The 16,174-nt window shown below is 34.2% G+C and overlaps 1 protein-coding gene across 1 annotated transcript in view; it reads left to right on the forward strand.

Moving 5' to 3' along the window:
• The window catches only part of loxl4 (lysyl oxidase-like 4), a 26,251-nt gene that overhangs the window by 7,590 nt on the left and 2,487 nt on the right, over positions 1 to 16,174 (forward strand). Inside the window, exons 4-12 of the mRNA XM_016456501.1 lie at positions 1,190 to 1,228; positions 1,351 to 1,564; positions 2,683 to 2,863; positions 7,801 to 7,955; positions 8,938 to 9,105; positions 10,371 to 10,533; positions 10,855 to 11,098; positions 13,798 to 13,913; positions 14,239 to 14,375. Of these exons, the coding sequence (XP_016311987.1) occupies positions 1,190 to 1,228; positions 1,351 to 1,564; positions 2,683 to 2,863; positions 7,801 to 7,955; positions 8,938 to 9,105; positions 10,371 to 10,533; positions 10,855 to 11,098; positions 13,798 to 13,913; positions 14,239 to 14,375 (1,417 nt within the window). The remainder of the gene's footprint in view (positions 1 to 1,189; positions 1,229 to 1,350; positions 1,565 to 2,682; positions 2,864 to 7,800; positions 7,956 to 8,937; positions 9,106 to 10,370; positions 10,534 to 10,854; positions 11,099 to 13,797; positions 13,914 to 14,238; positions 14,376 to 16,174) is intronic.

The following is a 16,174-nucleotide window of genomic DNA, read 5'->3' on the forward strand; positions in this document are numbered from 1 at the left end:
TCAGCAGTAAACCAAGGGTGGAACTCTTGGACTAATTACATGAGCAGGTGGGTATTTCAGTGCCAGCAACTGTAAGAACAAATGAAAAAACAGACTGGTATTGTCTGAAATATCTCTTCACATTCAGAGCGGCACATTTGATATATAAAAGAGCAACTTGGTATATAAAATAAAAAAATAAAAAAACAAATTATATGCATCAAATAAGTTTATTTATTTATTGGCATGACAGCTGTAAATGATCATTTTTAGGCTGCAGTTCTGCAGCTTTAGATCTACTATAATGTTACTGTGCTACAGAGTGTCATATGGTAGAAACATCCAGAATATTGTATGAGGTCATTAAACTGGAGATTCCACACAGCATTTAAATTTGGTTGCTTTTCTGTTGACTGATATTCTCTTTTGAAATTCATTCATTAAGACAGCTCTATCAGGAGAATGATTGTATACATTTTTTATTTAATTTTCCTATTTTAAAAGTGCATTTGATAAACTATTTTTTAGAGAGCAGTCAGAAAAACAGATTCAGCAAAATAAAAGTAGTGTGTTAAACATATATCCCATGGGTTACCAGGCTAAATCCTCTGTAACTACCACATTTAGCTGGACAGATGGTGATGATGACAGTGATGATTTCATGTGTCACAGGTGTGTTATAGAGGGCAGGTGTTCTTGGGTGGATCTCTCTCTCTCTGTCTCTCTGTCATTCTGAGTATAAGTTTGTCTCAGTTTGTTTTATGGGAAGTCTTGCTGTGCCCATTCTGGGATACCAGCATGCCAGTGGAAATATCTGTTTATAGAATGTACATATTTGAAAGCCAGTTTAGTGGTAGATTTAAGTTAAAACATATGTGTATGTTCTTTGATGTCTCAGTCTGTGGGCCATACATTTTTATTATTATAAAAAAGCAATGTAAATGGATGAAACTTTAGTTTGGAGTGCTGACTGTAGCATTATCTTGAATAAAGACACAAATGGTAATGAAGATCTGGAACAGTGAGTTTTAACTGCCTGCTAATGATAAAACCTCATGTGGCCTATGGCTTTCTGTACATTTATATTGTTTTATTGCCAGTGTAATATTGTTATTTTTGCTGGTCAGTCTGGAGGAACAGCACCATAAATTGCACATTCTTTCTCAGCTCTTTTCAACTTTTAAAATGTTCTTATTTTTTTAATTTACAGAAAAATATGGGATAAGAAAGTCAAGGATTCAACAACAAGGTGAATTCAGTTGACTCTTCTTTGGCACTTAACATATTGCTTTACCACACATCAGAGCATCTTCTTGTACTCTTAATTGAACTCTTAATGTACCACTGCTCTTGTGACATAATGTCTCCTAGATTGAGTCAGATGACCAAGAAGAAGGGATTTTGGGTTGAGAAAGTACATTGCCTGGGCACAGAGCCGAGTCTGGCGGAGTGTCATGCCCAGCTATCAATCCCTCGAAACCCGGGCCCCTGTAAGAACGGTCGCCATGCAGTGGCCCGCTGTGTCCCAGGACCACAGTTTGCTCGTATGTCCTCTGGCAGACCCCAGGCACCTCACCCTGCAGAGGTAATCCTAAAAACATTTTGGTTATTCAGTTAATGACTGGCTTTAATGACTGGCAAAAATGAAATATTTATATTTTTTAATAAAAAAAGTTTATCAGTCATCATAATTACATTTTAATGGGTTATACCGATTAAAAAAGTAAAATAAATGACAAAAAAAATCATTCAACCAACCAATCAACCAAACCCCCACAAATAATCACTAGAATCAAATACGACCCTCATTATGCTGTTACTGAAATTAAAATATCATACTTTTAAAAAAGCTTTAAAGAAAAAATACTGTTCTTGGCACACAACATAAGGAATGTAAATAATGTGTTATGATTTTTGACTTTTTGCACTGATCTTCAACCCTGTTAAACCCTGATGTCTTGCATATAATAGAATTAGAAATAGAACAGGCATATACACCATTGCTCAAAGGTTTGGAGTCAGTTTATTTTTTCTAAGTAAATTATTACTATTATTCAGCAAGGATGCATTCATTTGATCAAAAGTGACAGTAAATCTGCTCACAGATTGTTAGATTGTTACAAAAGATTTCTATTTCAAATAAATGTTGTGCTTTTTAACTTTCTGTTCATCAGCATTGATAATAATTTAATTTAAAAAATGTTTAATTAGCACCAAACCAGCATATTAGAATTATTTCGGTTTCAAGTGATGCAAATTAACAGTTATTATAATTGGTAATATTTCACAATATTTACAGCTTTTACTGCATTTTTACTGCAAATGTCATGAGTTACATTTCTTTTCAGTTACATTTAGTGATTTTTAAGTTTAGTTTAGTTTTCTTTTTTAACAAGAGACACTGAAACTGAGCGATGCTACCATAAAGTATTTAATTTTATGTATAGGAACCTTACTGTTTGGGGGGTTTAAATAATGTAGTGTTTTAGAGTTAGGCTTAGCAGTTTGCAAAGCTATAACCACATATTTAGGGTTGGGGCTAATATTATGTAAGAATCAGTCTATGAAAACCCATATTTGTCGACCGCTAATCTGCAGATTGGGGAAGGCATGTACCCCACTGGTGCTCCCCAAATGTCTGTTGTGGTTAAAACCCTAGTACTTGAAAATGTAACCTTGCCAATCTTTCTTCCCATCTCATAGCTGTCAGTGCGTCTGAAGGCAGGACCACGTCTGGGAGAAGGAAGAGTCGAGGTTCTCCGTGAGGGAAAGTGGGGAACCGTGGTTGACCACCGGTGGGACCGGATCTCAGCCAGCGTGGTGTGCAGAGAGCTGGGCTTCGGCACTGCCAAAGAGGCTCTTACCGGAGCATACATGGGTCAAGGTGAGAATTAATTTAAGCTTGAATGATCCCATGAGGGCGAGTAAAAGATAGAATTTTCATTCTTTGATGACCTGTTCCTTAATCTGCTTTGAGTCAATATGGTGTTTATAGGAAGAAGGTGATTCATAACTACGAACGTGTTTATGATCATACTGAGTTTTCCATATGATTCCACAGTAGTCTGAGTCTGAACTTAATTTGTAAGCACTGCTTATCTATAGGATACGCCTGTCTGCAGCTGAATATGAAACCGGTCAGAGATTATGTTTTACATAATGCGATATCACACTCTCCAGGTGCAAAACATGAATTCCACATCAGTGATGATGCTTTAAGGCAAGGAACTTTCCCTGAACTTTCTGTGGCTCAGATCCACACTGCATGTGAGTTTACTTTGGCTGAGTGAAACAAAGCTCACCGCTGATCTGTATTCCAAGGGGAATCGGTCCAATCTGACAAGATGGGATAATTGACAGTAGCTATTTATTGAAGACTTCCCAATATTGCTCTGATGAAAAATACAGCTGCAATGTTTCACAGTTTTTATTTAAAGAAAGGAAGTGAAAAGGGGTTTGACTCATAAATGTTTTATGTTTTATCAGGTGCCACCATTCAAAGAAGTGAAAGAATGACATGTTGATTTATGGATAATGATGATTTTAGGGGCCTGTTATTTTGAAATATATATGCTGTACTGCACCGGTAGTGACCCATATGAGAGTCCAGACACTTGAAATGAACCAGCGTAAGATTGATGCTTTCATGTTTTGAAATAGTCCAGTCAAGGTCTCAGTTTAACTTGCCAAGTGCCAAATACTGTAAGTACAAGCAGTCTTTGTGTTACTTGCCTGTTGGCTGATCATTTTATTAGAAATGCTACTTTTAAATTTCAGTTTAAAGCAACCATAGTGGCTGTTAGCTTGAACAACTTTTAAGTTTATTTCTTGTAGTAAGCAAGCTACACTACTATTCAAAAGTTGGCGGTCAGTAAGTTTTTTTTTTTTTAAAGGAATTTATTCTTTTATTCAGCAGTGATGCATTAAATTGATCAAAGGTGAACGTTTGTAATATTACAAAATATTTCAATTTTATGACACTATTTTACCTCACAATATTTTATTAATCACAGAATCTTTATTTTTCTTAATTAAGCAGCACAGCTGTTTTCATTATTGATAATAATAATCAAATCAGCATATTAGAATGATCTCTAAAAGGTCATGTGACACTGAAGACTGGAGTAATGATGCTGAAAATTATATATTAAAATAGAAAAGGCTATTTTAAATTGTAAAAATATTTCACAATATTACTATTCTTACTGTGTTTTTGGTCAAATAAATGTAGGCTTGGTGAACATAAGAGACTATTTTAAGAAACATAAAAATATATTACTGACCACAAATTTTGGAATATGTAAGACTAAAAAATTTGAATCTAAAATTTTTGTGACTGGATTATTTTTTATATCAGGTAGACCATGTGAGTGCTATAACAGCTGAATAACTCTCGTTGAGACAAAAATATATACATTTTAAATAAAACAAATAATGCAAATTACAATTTATTGGTGATTAAGAAATAGTTTTGGTTGGAATAAATTCTCAATTCAACCAAGGTGTGATGGACAAATATTTTAGAAAGTGACTCCACTTGCTGATTTCTGAATTTAGCAATTTGGATGAAGTAACAGGAATAGAGATCAAAGCTTATGATTTCTGCACGCCCGTATCGTTGAGGTCTTTAGGTATATTTATTGTCGTGCATAATTTTCCTAGTGCAGCCGAGGCCACAAAAACATATAGTGAGTGAAGAGAGACACAAATTAGCTTTTCAATGACAGAACAGAGCTGGACTGTTTGGGACAGGTGGTAAAAATAGGAAATCTGTTGAGATGGGCTACACGTACCAGACTGTGGTTACCACTTTTAGAAATGATCCTGAATAATGGTGTTGGTACAGTGTTCATTGCACTGCCTGATTTTCCAGACATTTAATGTAACATAAAGAGAAAATTCATCTAAAACTGAAAAATCTGTCATTTACATTTTTAAATTGTGTCATTATTTACTCTTATTTTTGGGTGAACTAACTATCCCTTTAATATGCTTGAAGATGTGTTGTCATTGTGGCTGTATTGTGGATTTTTTGAGTTTGATCATGGAGTTGGCATGAACTCTGTATGACAATGTAGATGTTTTTTAAGCCAATGCAGCAGCGTGAAGCAACACATTCTGCTGAGACGTTCTCTAAGCCTGACCTCCCAGTAAGATGAAAGTAAACCTCTTTCCTGAAGTACCTAGATGACTTCATGTCTTGAGATTTGTTTGAATGCTGTATCAGCCAGTTTTACTTCAGTTAGACACTATAGATGAGGAATTCCAAGTCACGTTCACACTTTACAGGCAAAACGTATAGCATAGACTTTTCTTTTTGTATGCAGCAGTCACTGAGTTTTTCCTCTGGCTTCGAACTGATGCTGACATTGCACTTGGCTGAGAGAAATATTTCTTATATAGCAATTTAATCTGCTCCTAAAATAGGGATTATAGTCATCCCATGAAAGGAAAACACCATTAATGCGGAATATATATGTTGTTTTATTTTAGGGAGAAAAAAATGTCAATTTTCTGTAAACCACACTCTAGTGAAACTGTTCAGTGCAGTCGGTCACAGAACCTCTCCCTTTCCATCAGCCACTTCTGGACTACTTAGTCTTTGCTTCTGTTTTCCTGTTATTTACTTGTCGTTTTGTGCATACACTGTTTTTGTATTTATACTGAGATTTATATTTACATTTTTTCTTTAAAGAAATTTAATTTTTTGTAAAATGCATTTTAAGTGCTAAAATGCATAAATTGATCAAAAGTGACAGTAAACACTAACATTTCTAATGTTAAAAAATGTATATTTTAAATAAACGATGATGCTCTTTCTATTCATCAAAGAATCCTGAAATATAATGTCAGTTTCCACAAAATATAATTTTTTTTCAACATTGTTTTCAACACTGTTTTCAACATTGATAATAATATCACAACTGTTTTCAACATCGATAATAAGACATGTTTTGAGCACCAAATCAGCATATTAGAATGATTTCTGAAGGATCATGTGACATTGAAGACGGAAATAATGACTGCTGAAAATTCCGCTTTATATCACAGGAATAAATTACATTTGAACATATAATAAAATAGAAAACAGTTATTTTAAATTGTAATCATATATTTCATTTTATCATATTTTAATCAAATAAATGTAGCCTTGCTGAATGTCAGGATGTACTGATATTTACATTTTAAGTGTAGTAGCACACGACACAATGAGGAAAAGATTTGATTGAGTCATTTAAGTTCGAATCATGCTGTTAACAAGAAAAAGTGAAAAAAATATGTTTCATGCATGTCTGTTTTTTTTTTTTAGTCAATCAATGGGTTTTTCAGTGACGCTTAACTTTCTTGCTCGGCCCCTAATCTTTGATTACATCCTTGATTATATGTAATATTCTCTGTGAGGGAACATTTCCATATTAACCCTCAGGGTTTTAGCCAATCTCTAGCAATTTGCTTCCCAGAAGCGAGGCTGAATAGGGTGCTGTGTTTGCTTTTGGGCTCTATCATTTTTGTTTCAAAACTAAACAGCTGGTCATGATTTCTTTGCTCTGGTAGAAATAGGACTTTTTGAATTTAGCCGAGCACAGTGCAGTAGCACGTAACCACTGTTTTTCCACAGCAGTACATGCAGCTTTCTACTTCATTTACCCTTATTTTCCCCAGCATGTATTTCTGAAATTGGGAAAAACTGTTAATGTTAATGTTGCTGTGGTATATTTATGCTGTGTAGTTGATTTCACATCCTTGTGAGATTTATAGCTGAAGTTTTAGCACAATGCTCACGTTAGGCTCTGATTTACTCAGGCTGGAACAACCAATGTTTTTATGCCACAGTAAACAAGAGGGAAATGAACTGTGATATGATCTGATATGCAGTCAAGCTCTTTTATATCCATAGAACTTCAAGAATGTGATGATAATGATTTTACAAAATAAACAGATCTGATCAGATTCATGTGTGGCCTTCTGGTGTATGATGCACTCTCAGAAAAAAAGGTACAAAACAGTCACTGGGGCAGGATGCAATACAAAAATATTAAGATACATCTTTGTACCATATTTAACCCTAAATAGCACACTACAGTATTTTAAAAGTATGGGCATATTAGCAGTGCTAGTAATTTATTACATGTAATCTGGATTAAGTAATCAGATTACAAAAATGATGTACTTGTAATTAGATTTTATTACATTTTAAAATGCTCATAATCAGATTACAGTTACTTTTATTTTAGACATTTGCTTTTATACATTTGTAAAGTCTTCCAACATTTCATCAACCCACAAACCCCCTGTAGTTCTTTCATGAACTCCAGTTTAGGAAACCTTGGCATAATGTAATGTTTAATACACTTCATGATGCTGATAACAAAGAATGGAATATATTTAAGGCCAAAAGTAATCTAAAGGTAATCAAAAAGTAGTAAGAATACATTACCTAATTTGTATAATCCAATAGATTACATTTCAAATTACGATTTCGGTCATGCAATTATCAGTAACAGACTCCAATTTGTAAGTAATCTACCATAAAGTGTACATATTAGTACCTTTTAAAAGGTACCGCCCCAGTGACAGAGCTATGGAGTGAAAACACAGTGATCCTCTATAGATTTACATCAGTAAAGAACAATATTTAGTCTGTGAAAATGGCGGACAGCATTTTTTTAAGGCGATGTTTAGGAAAGGGTCAGTTAGAAAGTATCTAGTGTTCTCTGTGGCTGAAAGTACTCAAATAGGCCAAGTGTTTGTTATTTTGTTTTATATTTGAGACTTTGTGAAGCGCCAGTGACATTTACTGTTTGTTTGTTTGTTTTACAGGGACGGGGCCGATCCACATGAACTCAGTGCAGTGCACTGGCACAGAGCGCTCCATTTTGGATTGTTACTTCCAGGAAGTCCCTCCCTGGACATTCAAACACAGCCAGGATGCTTCTGTCAAATGTTATGTTCCTAAGACAGGCTTTGAGACCACGGTAAGCAAAATGATCACAAGTTACTCTGATATGATTCTACATGCTGTGAAAAATATGCCCACTCCTGTCATTCATGCTGTCTGCACAGCCTCCAAAGATGCTTGGATATTTAAGACTTTTACATTATATAATAAATTATATTGGGTTTATTAAGGATAAATATGCACAATTAAAATGTCTTTGTATTGTATAGCATTTGTTTTTAATAAATATGCAGACTAACATGTCTTTATGCATTATAGGGTAATTACTTTAAAAGTACACACATATTTTTTGCAATAAATGGCATTTATCTTATATACGTATACAGATTTAAAATGTTTTTTTGATTTATATGATGCCTTTTGACATTTATTTTAAATATGCACACTTAAAATATATTTGCATTATGGCATTTATTTGAACTAAATATACAATCTTAAAAGGTCTTTGCATTTATGTAATGCATTATATAGCAGTTATTGTATATATGCACAAATAAATGTTTTTGCATTGAATGACGTTTCATTAAAATAAATGTACAGACCTAAAATGTATTTGCAGTGTATAATGCATTGTGTGGCCATTATTATATTTCATATATTATATCATGTTTTAAATATACACAATTTAATGTTTTACATTAAATGCATTTATTTAAAATAAATATACAGACTTGAATATCTTTGCATTATATAGCAATTATTAATTTTTGCATTAAATGACATTTATTTTAAATAAATATACAAACTTAAATGTCATAAGGCATTATATAACCCAAAAACATTTTATTTTAAATATTCACGCTTTGTCTTTACATAATATAATGCATGATATGTCATTTATTTAAAATAAGAGTGAAGTTAGTTCTGAGAAAATCTCTAGCATATGCCATGACATTTTGACATTTTTAAATGTGAGTTAAGTGTCCAAAAGTGTTCAAATACTCCTTGAGGGCACTGTATGTGTAGTTTTGATGTCTGTGAGCCTGTTTGTGTTTCAGGTGCGGTTGGCGGGCGGCAGGGACCCGGCTGAGGGTCGTGTAGAGGTGCTCATGGAGGTGGGGGGCAGAAAGCGCTGGGGCACGATTTGCAGTGAGAACTGGGGAATAAATGAAGCCATGGTGGTATGCAGGCAGCTGGGCTTTGGTTTCGCCGCACGGGCCCATCAGGTGAGACTGCTGAAGAATGTTGTGTTTTCCAGTAATATCGCTCTCAATATGTCTCTTGTCTTGTTTGCCTCGGTTTGTGTGCATTTGAGAGCTTCCTGTGCATGTTTAGGGGAACAGGGCAGGATATTTCTGGGCAACATTAGTGTTATACAGTAGTTGTTTTGTGGAGGTGAAGAGGTGGGACAGGTTAATGGTAAACTGTGTATTTTCAGACAGAATGGCAGGTACATTTGGTATGCGTCCTGCACATAATTCATCTGTTTTGAGCAATAGTTAAGAACAGGAATCAAGACAGTTATACTTTCAGGGCACATTGCTTACCTTAATACTGTCTCTCTACCACATGTGCAGTACTGTACTGTACTGCTTATGAGGTAAATCTCATAAAGAAATAATAAATCATACATTTCATAAAGAAAATTAAACCTATTTTCAGCATTTAATTTTATCCCAATTTTCATTCAATTTAATGTGGAAAAAAATAGCATTAAAAACTGAGTGAAAATCATCCAATCTGTCTCGCTGTTTTTCTCTGTCCTTTAAAATTCTGTATTAAATGTGAATTCAGTAGAATTTAAATATTATTGTTTTTCACATTATGATTATAAAAATGAACACCACCCCCCAATATGTGATGAGAACTGGACAATTAATGTGCTTTATTGTCATAAAAATATTGTCACAATGCCAGCCCCCCCCCCCATTATTTTATATTATATTTGTTCTGGTTATATTTATTTTAGCTCTGGACCCATAAATTAGATTATTCACATTATAACATTTGAAACTAGAGGGCAAGCCAGCTTCTCAAAAGGATTTATTGTCCTGTAACTACCCTATTCATAAAATCTATACATTAAATCTCATGCATAGTATTACATAAAAATACAATAAATAAACAAATAAATAAATAAATGAATAAATTATACTTTTGATAAAGAAGTCTGTTTATTTTCATAACAATTAAGTTTAATTTTATTCAAATTCTTGTTAACTTTTTGTGAAAAAAAAAATCATCCATTGTTTTTTGTGCTTTGCATTCAATACAACATGTATTATATTTTGAAATATATATTTTGTACAAAGTCTGTTTAATTCTGTGAATTCATTAAAAATTCAGTGTAATTTAAATATTGAAGTACCACTAGAAACTAGAGGGCCAATGAATTTTCCAAAAGTATTTTAGGTAAAATGCCTTATTCTTAAAATCTATATGACTCATGCATAACATTTCATATACAGACAAATAACCTTTTTGCATTTAGGACACATATTATTGGCAAGGAGACCCTGCAGCTGAAGAAGTGCTGTTGAGTGGGTCTCACTGTGTGGGAACAGAAATGTCCATCCAGCAGTGCCGTCGTAACAGTTACGTCCACTGCCCTCGAGGAGGCGGAGCTAAAGCAGCAGGCGTCACCTGTTCCGAAAGTAAGTGATGACTAGTGTGTTCACACTGAAAATTACAAAAAGAAAGAAGAATAAGTGCACTTCAAATGCCCCGATGCTGCACTTAATTAACCAAAAAAAAAAGTGTGGAATGTTCAACACTTTATGCACTCAACTGCTGCAGCTTTAATTATGTAGCGGAGGGGGAGAGGCTAACAGACTCCAATGTTGGGTGACAAAATAGCCTTATATAACTCATACACTAGATGGTGGAGTACATAGTGCTTAGAATAAGTGCATAGTGTGTAATCTGATGCATATCATGCACTGAATGATCCAAATGAATAAATCATCCTGTTTTAGCGGCACCTGACCTGGTTTTGGATGCGCAGCTCGTGCAGGAGAGTGCTTACCTAGAAGACAGGCCTCTGCACCTGCTCACCTGTGCGCATGAGGAGAACTGTCTCTCCTCCTCTGCCAACCGCATGCAGTGGCCGTATGGGCACCGCCGCCTTCTGCGTTTCTCCTCCCGTATCATGAACTTGGGCAGAGCCGACTTTCGTCCACGTGCCTCAAGAGAGTCCTGGACCTGGCACCAGTGCCACAGGTGAGGCCGGGATTTGCTTCTTCCTTCAGTTTTAACGTTTATACAGAATGAAACAGAAGCCTGAGTGCCGCTAGAAAAATATTGTTATCTTATTTTATAAAAAGTTCCCCTTGTATAGTGCATGATGCATAAAAGAACCTGCAAAATAGAAAAAATAGTCATTCCACAATGAATTCATGATGTTTTGGTGCAAAACCTGCATCTTATTCACTGGCTACCACTGGCTACCTGAAATCTAGTTTAACTATAGGTGCTCAATGAACTCAAATAGTGCTGTGCAGTGAGTACTTAAATTGTTATTGTTAAAATATTATTGTTGTTGTAGTAGTTACTAGTATTATATATATATGTATATATATATATATATATATATATATATATATAGGGGTCTGAATACTTTCCGTACCCACTGTATATATGTATTCCTTTTTTCTTTCCTGTTTATTCAATTAAATCCATTTTTAAATTACTTTTTATGTTTATGATTATTTTTATATAAATCCAGACATTGGGTGTAGCTTTCATAATTTTAAACACACAATTCAGGTTATTATTATTATTATTATTATTATTATTATTATTATTATTGATGTTGTTGTTTTTTATATTTAATAATATTATAATTTCTTGTTTTTTTCTTTTCTATTTATTCATTTGCATCAATTTTAAAATAACTTTTTAATTAATATTTGTGTTATTATTTTTATATATATCCAGACATACGTTGTAGTAAAGTGCACAAGTGCCTTGTAAAGCGAGGCCATTCAGGTTATTATTATTATTATCTTGTATTGTTTTTAATATTTTTATAATATTATAATTTTTTACTTTTTCTTTCATATTTATTTATTTAAATTAAAAAAATATTAAATTTATTTTTTTTATTATTATTTTCGTATATATGCAGACATGGAGTTTAGTCAAGTGCATATTCAGTACACCAGATCATAGTAGTCTGCTGCATCCTCCGTAACTGTAACACTCAGGATCAGCTTTTGCATGTATTCTTTTAATAAATAAGGTACTTAAATAATGGAGACAGCACATGGATTTAAATAATTCAGGAATAACCCTGACGTATGACACTCTATTTTCTAGAAGAGTATTTGTGGTTACATTTCCTTTCAGTTTAGTCAGTCATTTCAGCTTGCAATGAAAAGATCGTACACTTCTTTCTAAAACAGGTCATGGGTGGTCAGCAAGCTTGCCGGCATCTTTCAGATTAATTAGCTGCGTCGAGCACCTCCACTCCCTTTACATTATGTGTTCTGAAAATAATTGCAAACCCATTCTGTGGGAACAAGGCGCTCTGTTGTGGAGGAGTTGTGGGCTTCGCGTGTTCGCAGGCCAAACCTATTTTATTAATCTTTTAAAACAACACCAGTGAAGTTGGCATTTGAAAGCCATCTATTCAGACGAGCTGAATAAACAGCCCCGTCAGCATAACAACAACTTCCTGTAAAGGGTGTTGCCGTAGCGGCCAACACCTTCATGTAGGAGCAGTGAGGTCATTAGGCAGTGGTCCATAGTGAACCTTTGTTCTTCCCATGTTCACTAGCCAGCATGAAATGTAAGATTTTTACACATTCTGGAAAAAATCAGCAAAACTGCTGCCATTACTCTAGGGTGTTGTGGGTGGTTCCCAGTAGTGCTGTGTTGATTAATTATTAGGTAACTGATTACAAATTAGATGATGAGAATTGTAGTCTGTAACGTAATCTAGATTACTCCGTTTAGGTAATGTATTCTGACTGCTTTTGGATTACTTTTAGTTTACTTGTAGGGATGCACGATATTATCGGAATCGGCCGATAATGGCTTAAAATTATGCCGATATGCTTTGCCGATAAGACGGATAGCTCACTTATGCTCAGGGTGTGATTGTGATAAGATCACGTCAGCAGTGTGATCATTCTTGAAGGAACTTTTGCCTGAATGATTCACTGTTTTGGATCGCCGCATTTGATTTGAGAATGCACGTACAGAACGACGCCTCCGATGTGCGATAGAGTCAACAGTCACTAGCACGTGCAGCAGCAGCAGCAGCAGCTTCCCCCTGGTCCTAATCCCCGTCCTCAAGGCGTTTTATTTACTTAGGGGGCGCTGTTGACCTACTTGTAATAATGTAAAATGCACAAATATCATTAAGATACTTATGTTTCATAAAATCATGAGTCTGTTTTGATTTACAGGCCAGAACCTATAGTTTACATGAACAAAAATCACAAACACTTGTAAATTAAATAATTTAATATATACATTTATTCATTAATATGTAAAATATTTTTTCAAATGGATTATGAAAATTTATATACAATGTATTCTCATTAAATAATAACTTTAATAATGTTTATTAGCTCTAACAAATAAGTTTTAGTAAAAAATAAATAAAAATATCAACCATAATTAAAAACAATTTGTTTAAAATTTCTGCACGAGAGAGACTTGGTGTTGTTTCAAAACAAACGGAAATATATATCGGCTATCGGCCAAAAAGATTTGGAAAATATCGGATATCGGCAAAAATCTAATATTGTGTACGCCTTACTTTTGACCTAACTTGTTTATAGATTTAAATGGGATTATTGTTGTAAAAAAAAAAACTATGAGGAATAGTATTAATGATTTTTGTCTTGGTAATCACCACTGAATTATTCTGATTCTGCTGACATTCATTGATATGAATATGTTTGATTCAGGCATTATCACAGCATTGAAGTGTTCACACATTATGACCTCCTCACACTCAACGGAAGCCGAGTGGCCGAAGGACACAAAGCCAGTTTCTGTCTGGAAGACACCTACTGCCCTGATGGTAAAAGACTAATTGTGTATATCTCACAATTCTGAGAAAAGAAGTCAGAATTGTGAGATATAAAATTGCAATTGTGAGAAAAAGTCAAAATTGCCAGGTATAAACTCGCAATTAGGAGAAAAAATCAGAATTGCGAGTTTATATCATGCAATTCTGAGAAAACAATTCAGAATTGCAAGGTGTAAATCACAATTGCGAGAAAAAAAGTCAGAATTGTGAGCTCAAAAGTCACAGTTACCTTTTTAAATGTTTTATTTAGTGGTAGAAACAAGCTTCCATAGGTTTACTACTGCAACTACACATAACTGTTTTTTTTCTTCTTCAGGACTTCAGAAGCGCTTTTCATGTTACAATTACGGAGATCAAGGCATTTCGTTGGGTTGCTGGGACACTTACCGCCACGATATCGACTGCCAGTGGATAGACATCACTGATGTCAGACCTGGAGACTACATCATGCAGGTGAAATGATTCAGAACATCTGAACTGTGGATGATGGCAGTTATGGCGTTATTTTAATGACAAATGTCGAGAGCGCATTCTTGTAGCGCGAAAGCACATTAATATAATGCGCGAGCGCGAATCTCCCCTCTCGTTGCACACGGATTTCCTTTGCTCTCACACAAAACCGAACACCCGCGCTCAGATAAAACGTGTCTCTCTCACTCAAACTGTCCTGTGCACTCGCAAATCTCTCTGTGCTCCTGCGCTAGATATTAATTCTTTTCGCACCTGAATTAAACGTTGTCAAATGTTATCAAGCAATCAGATTTCAAAGATGGATCTTGTAATTTCTTTATAATTTAATACTACTAAATCATAATAATCAAATATTAGAAATGAATCGGGTGCTTGGATTATTTGTAAATAACCTAGTTTAACAGTTTCATGTTGTCATATAGCCTATTGTGCACTTGGATTGAAATAAATAAATATTAAATAAATAAATAATAATCTTCTGATTAAGGACAGATTTAGATAAGGGTCAGATGCACTATTCCCTATACTTAAGATGTGGAGACCAAATATAACACTATAATGAATTTCCCATATTTGTCATAACATTACTACATTATATTCTATGGGTTTAATGCATTTGCAGACAATGTAATTACATGTAACTGTCATTCACTTTTTGTATATTTTCTGTATATTCACTTTTTGAGAGTGCCATTGAATGTGTAGCTAATATAAAGTGGGTTTTCAAGAAAAAAAATCGAACTAAAATCAGAACTGAAAACAAACACTGGATTAAAAAAAACAAAACTCCCAATACATTTCCAAACAGTGATTCTATCAGAACATTTATTGTGTTATATCTTGCATCATTTACGTCTATTTTTGCATTTGATGTTGATTTGATAGGAATTGTTACTATTTCCATTATACCAACTGAGAATTTATTGCAATGATTTTAAATTCAGTTGAGGTATCTGACATATTATGACATAACATTGATCTTTTATATGAAGTCTTTAGAGCCATATAATATGTTGTTTTTAGATAAATTGCTCAGACCAACCAGTTAGACAGAGGTTATTTATATGTACAAATCATCCAAGCACCCAATTCCTAGATTTCTAATATAGGCCACATTTCATTAACATTGCTAAATATTATTAAACTGGAAATAAATTAAAGATCCATCTTTGATTGTCAAAAGAATTCCAGGTTCTGTTCCCTCTCAGCCAATTAGATTTCACATAGTATTTTCATCGTTCAGTTGTGGAGGTCTTATTGTTTAAAGCTTTATTTATATAGCGCCTTTTAAAAGTGTTTACCAAATATTTTACAGTATGATGCATATGTGCATTCACAGAAATGAAAATACAAATACAAACATAAAAGAGATAAAGTAGTAAAACAAAGTGCAATAACCAGTTTATGTTAAAACAAAAATACAACAATAAAAAAAAAACAAGGAAAGGCCTTTAGTGAACAAATCTGCTTTGAGACATTTTTTTTAAAGTGCACAATGATAACTTTTGACAACTTTTGTGTATCTGAGCGCGCGCGTCAGGTTTTGTGTGAGAGAAAAGGAAATCCGCGTGCGAGCAGAGAGATTCGCACTTGCGCATTACATTATTGTGCTTTCGCGCTACAATAATGCGATCTCGACATTTGTCATTAAAATAACGCCATACATGATCAAGTATATTGCAAAATCCAAACAAAACACACCTACAGAGAGTGCACGCATACATGACGTGAAGTCTATTAGGTTAGATTAGTGCGCGTGCGCATTTAGAGTGCGTTCTTTC

The sequence above is a fragment of the Sinocyclocheilus anshuiensis genome, unplaced genomic scaffold (assembly GCF_001515605.1).
Source record: "Sinocyclocheilus anshuiensis isolate Anshui unplaced genomic scaffold, SAMN03320099.WGS_v1.1 scaffold407, whole genome shotgun sequence".
In the NCBI taxonomy this organism is placed as follows: Eukaryota; Metazoa; Chordata; class Actinopteri; order Cypriniformes; family Cyprinidae; genus Sinocyclocheilus; species Sinocyclocheilus anshuiensis.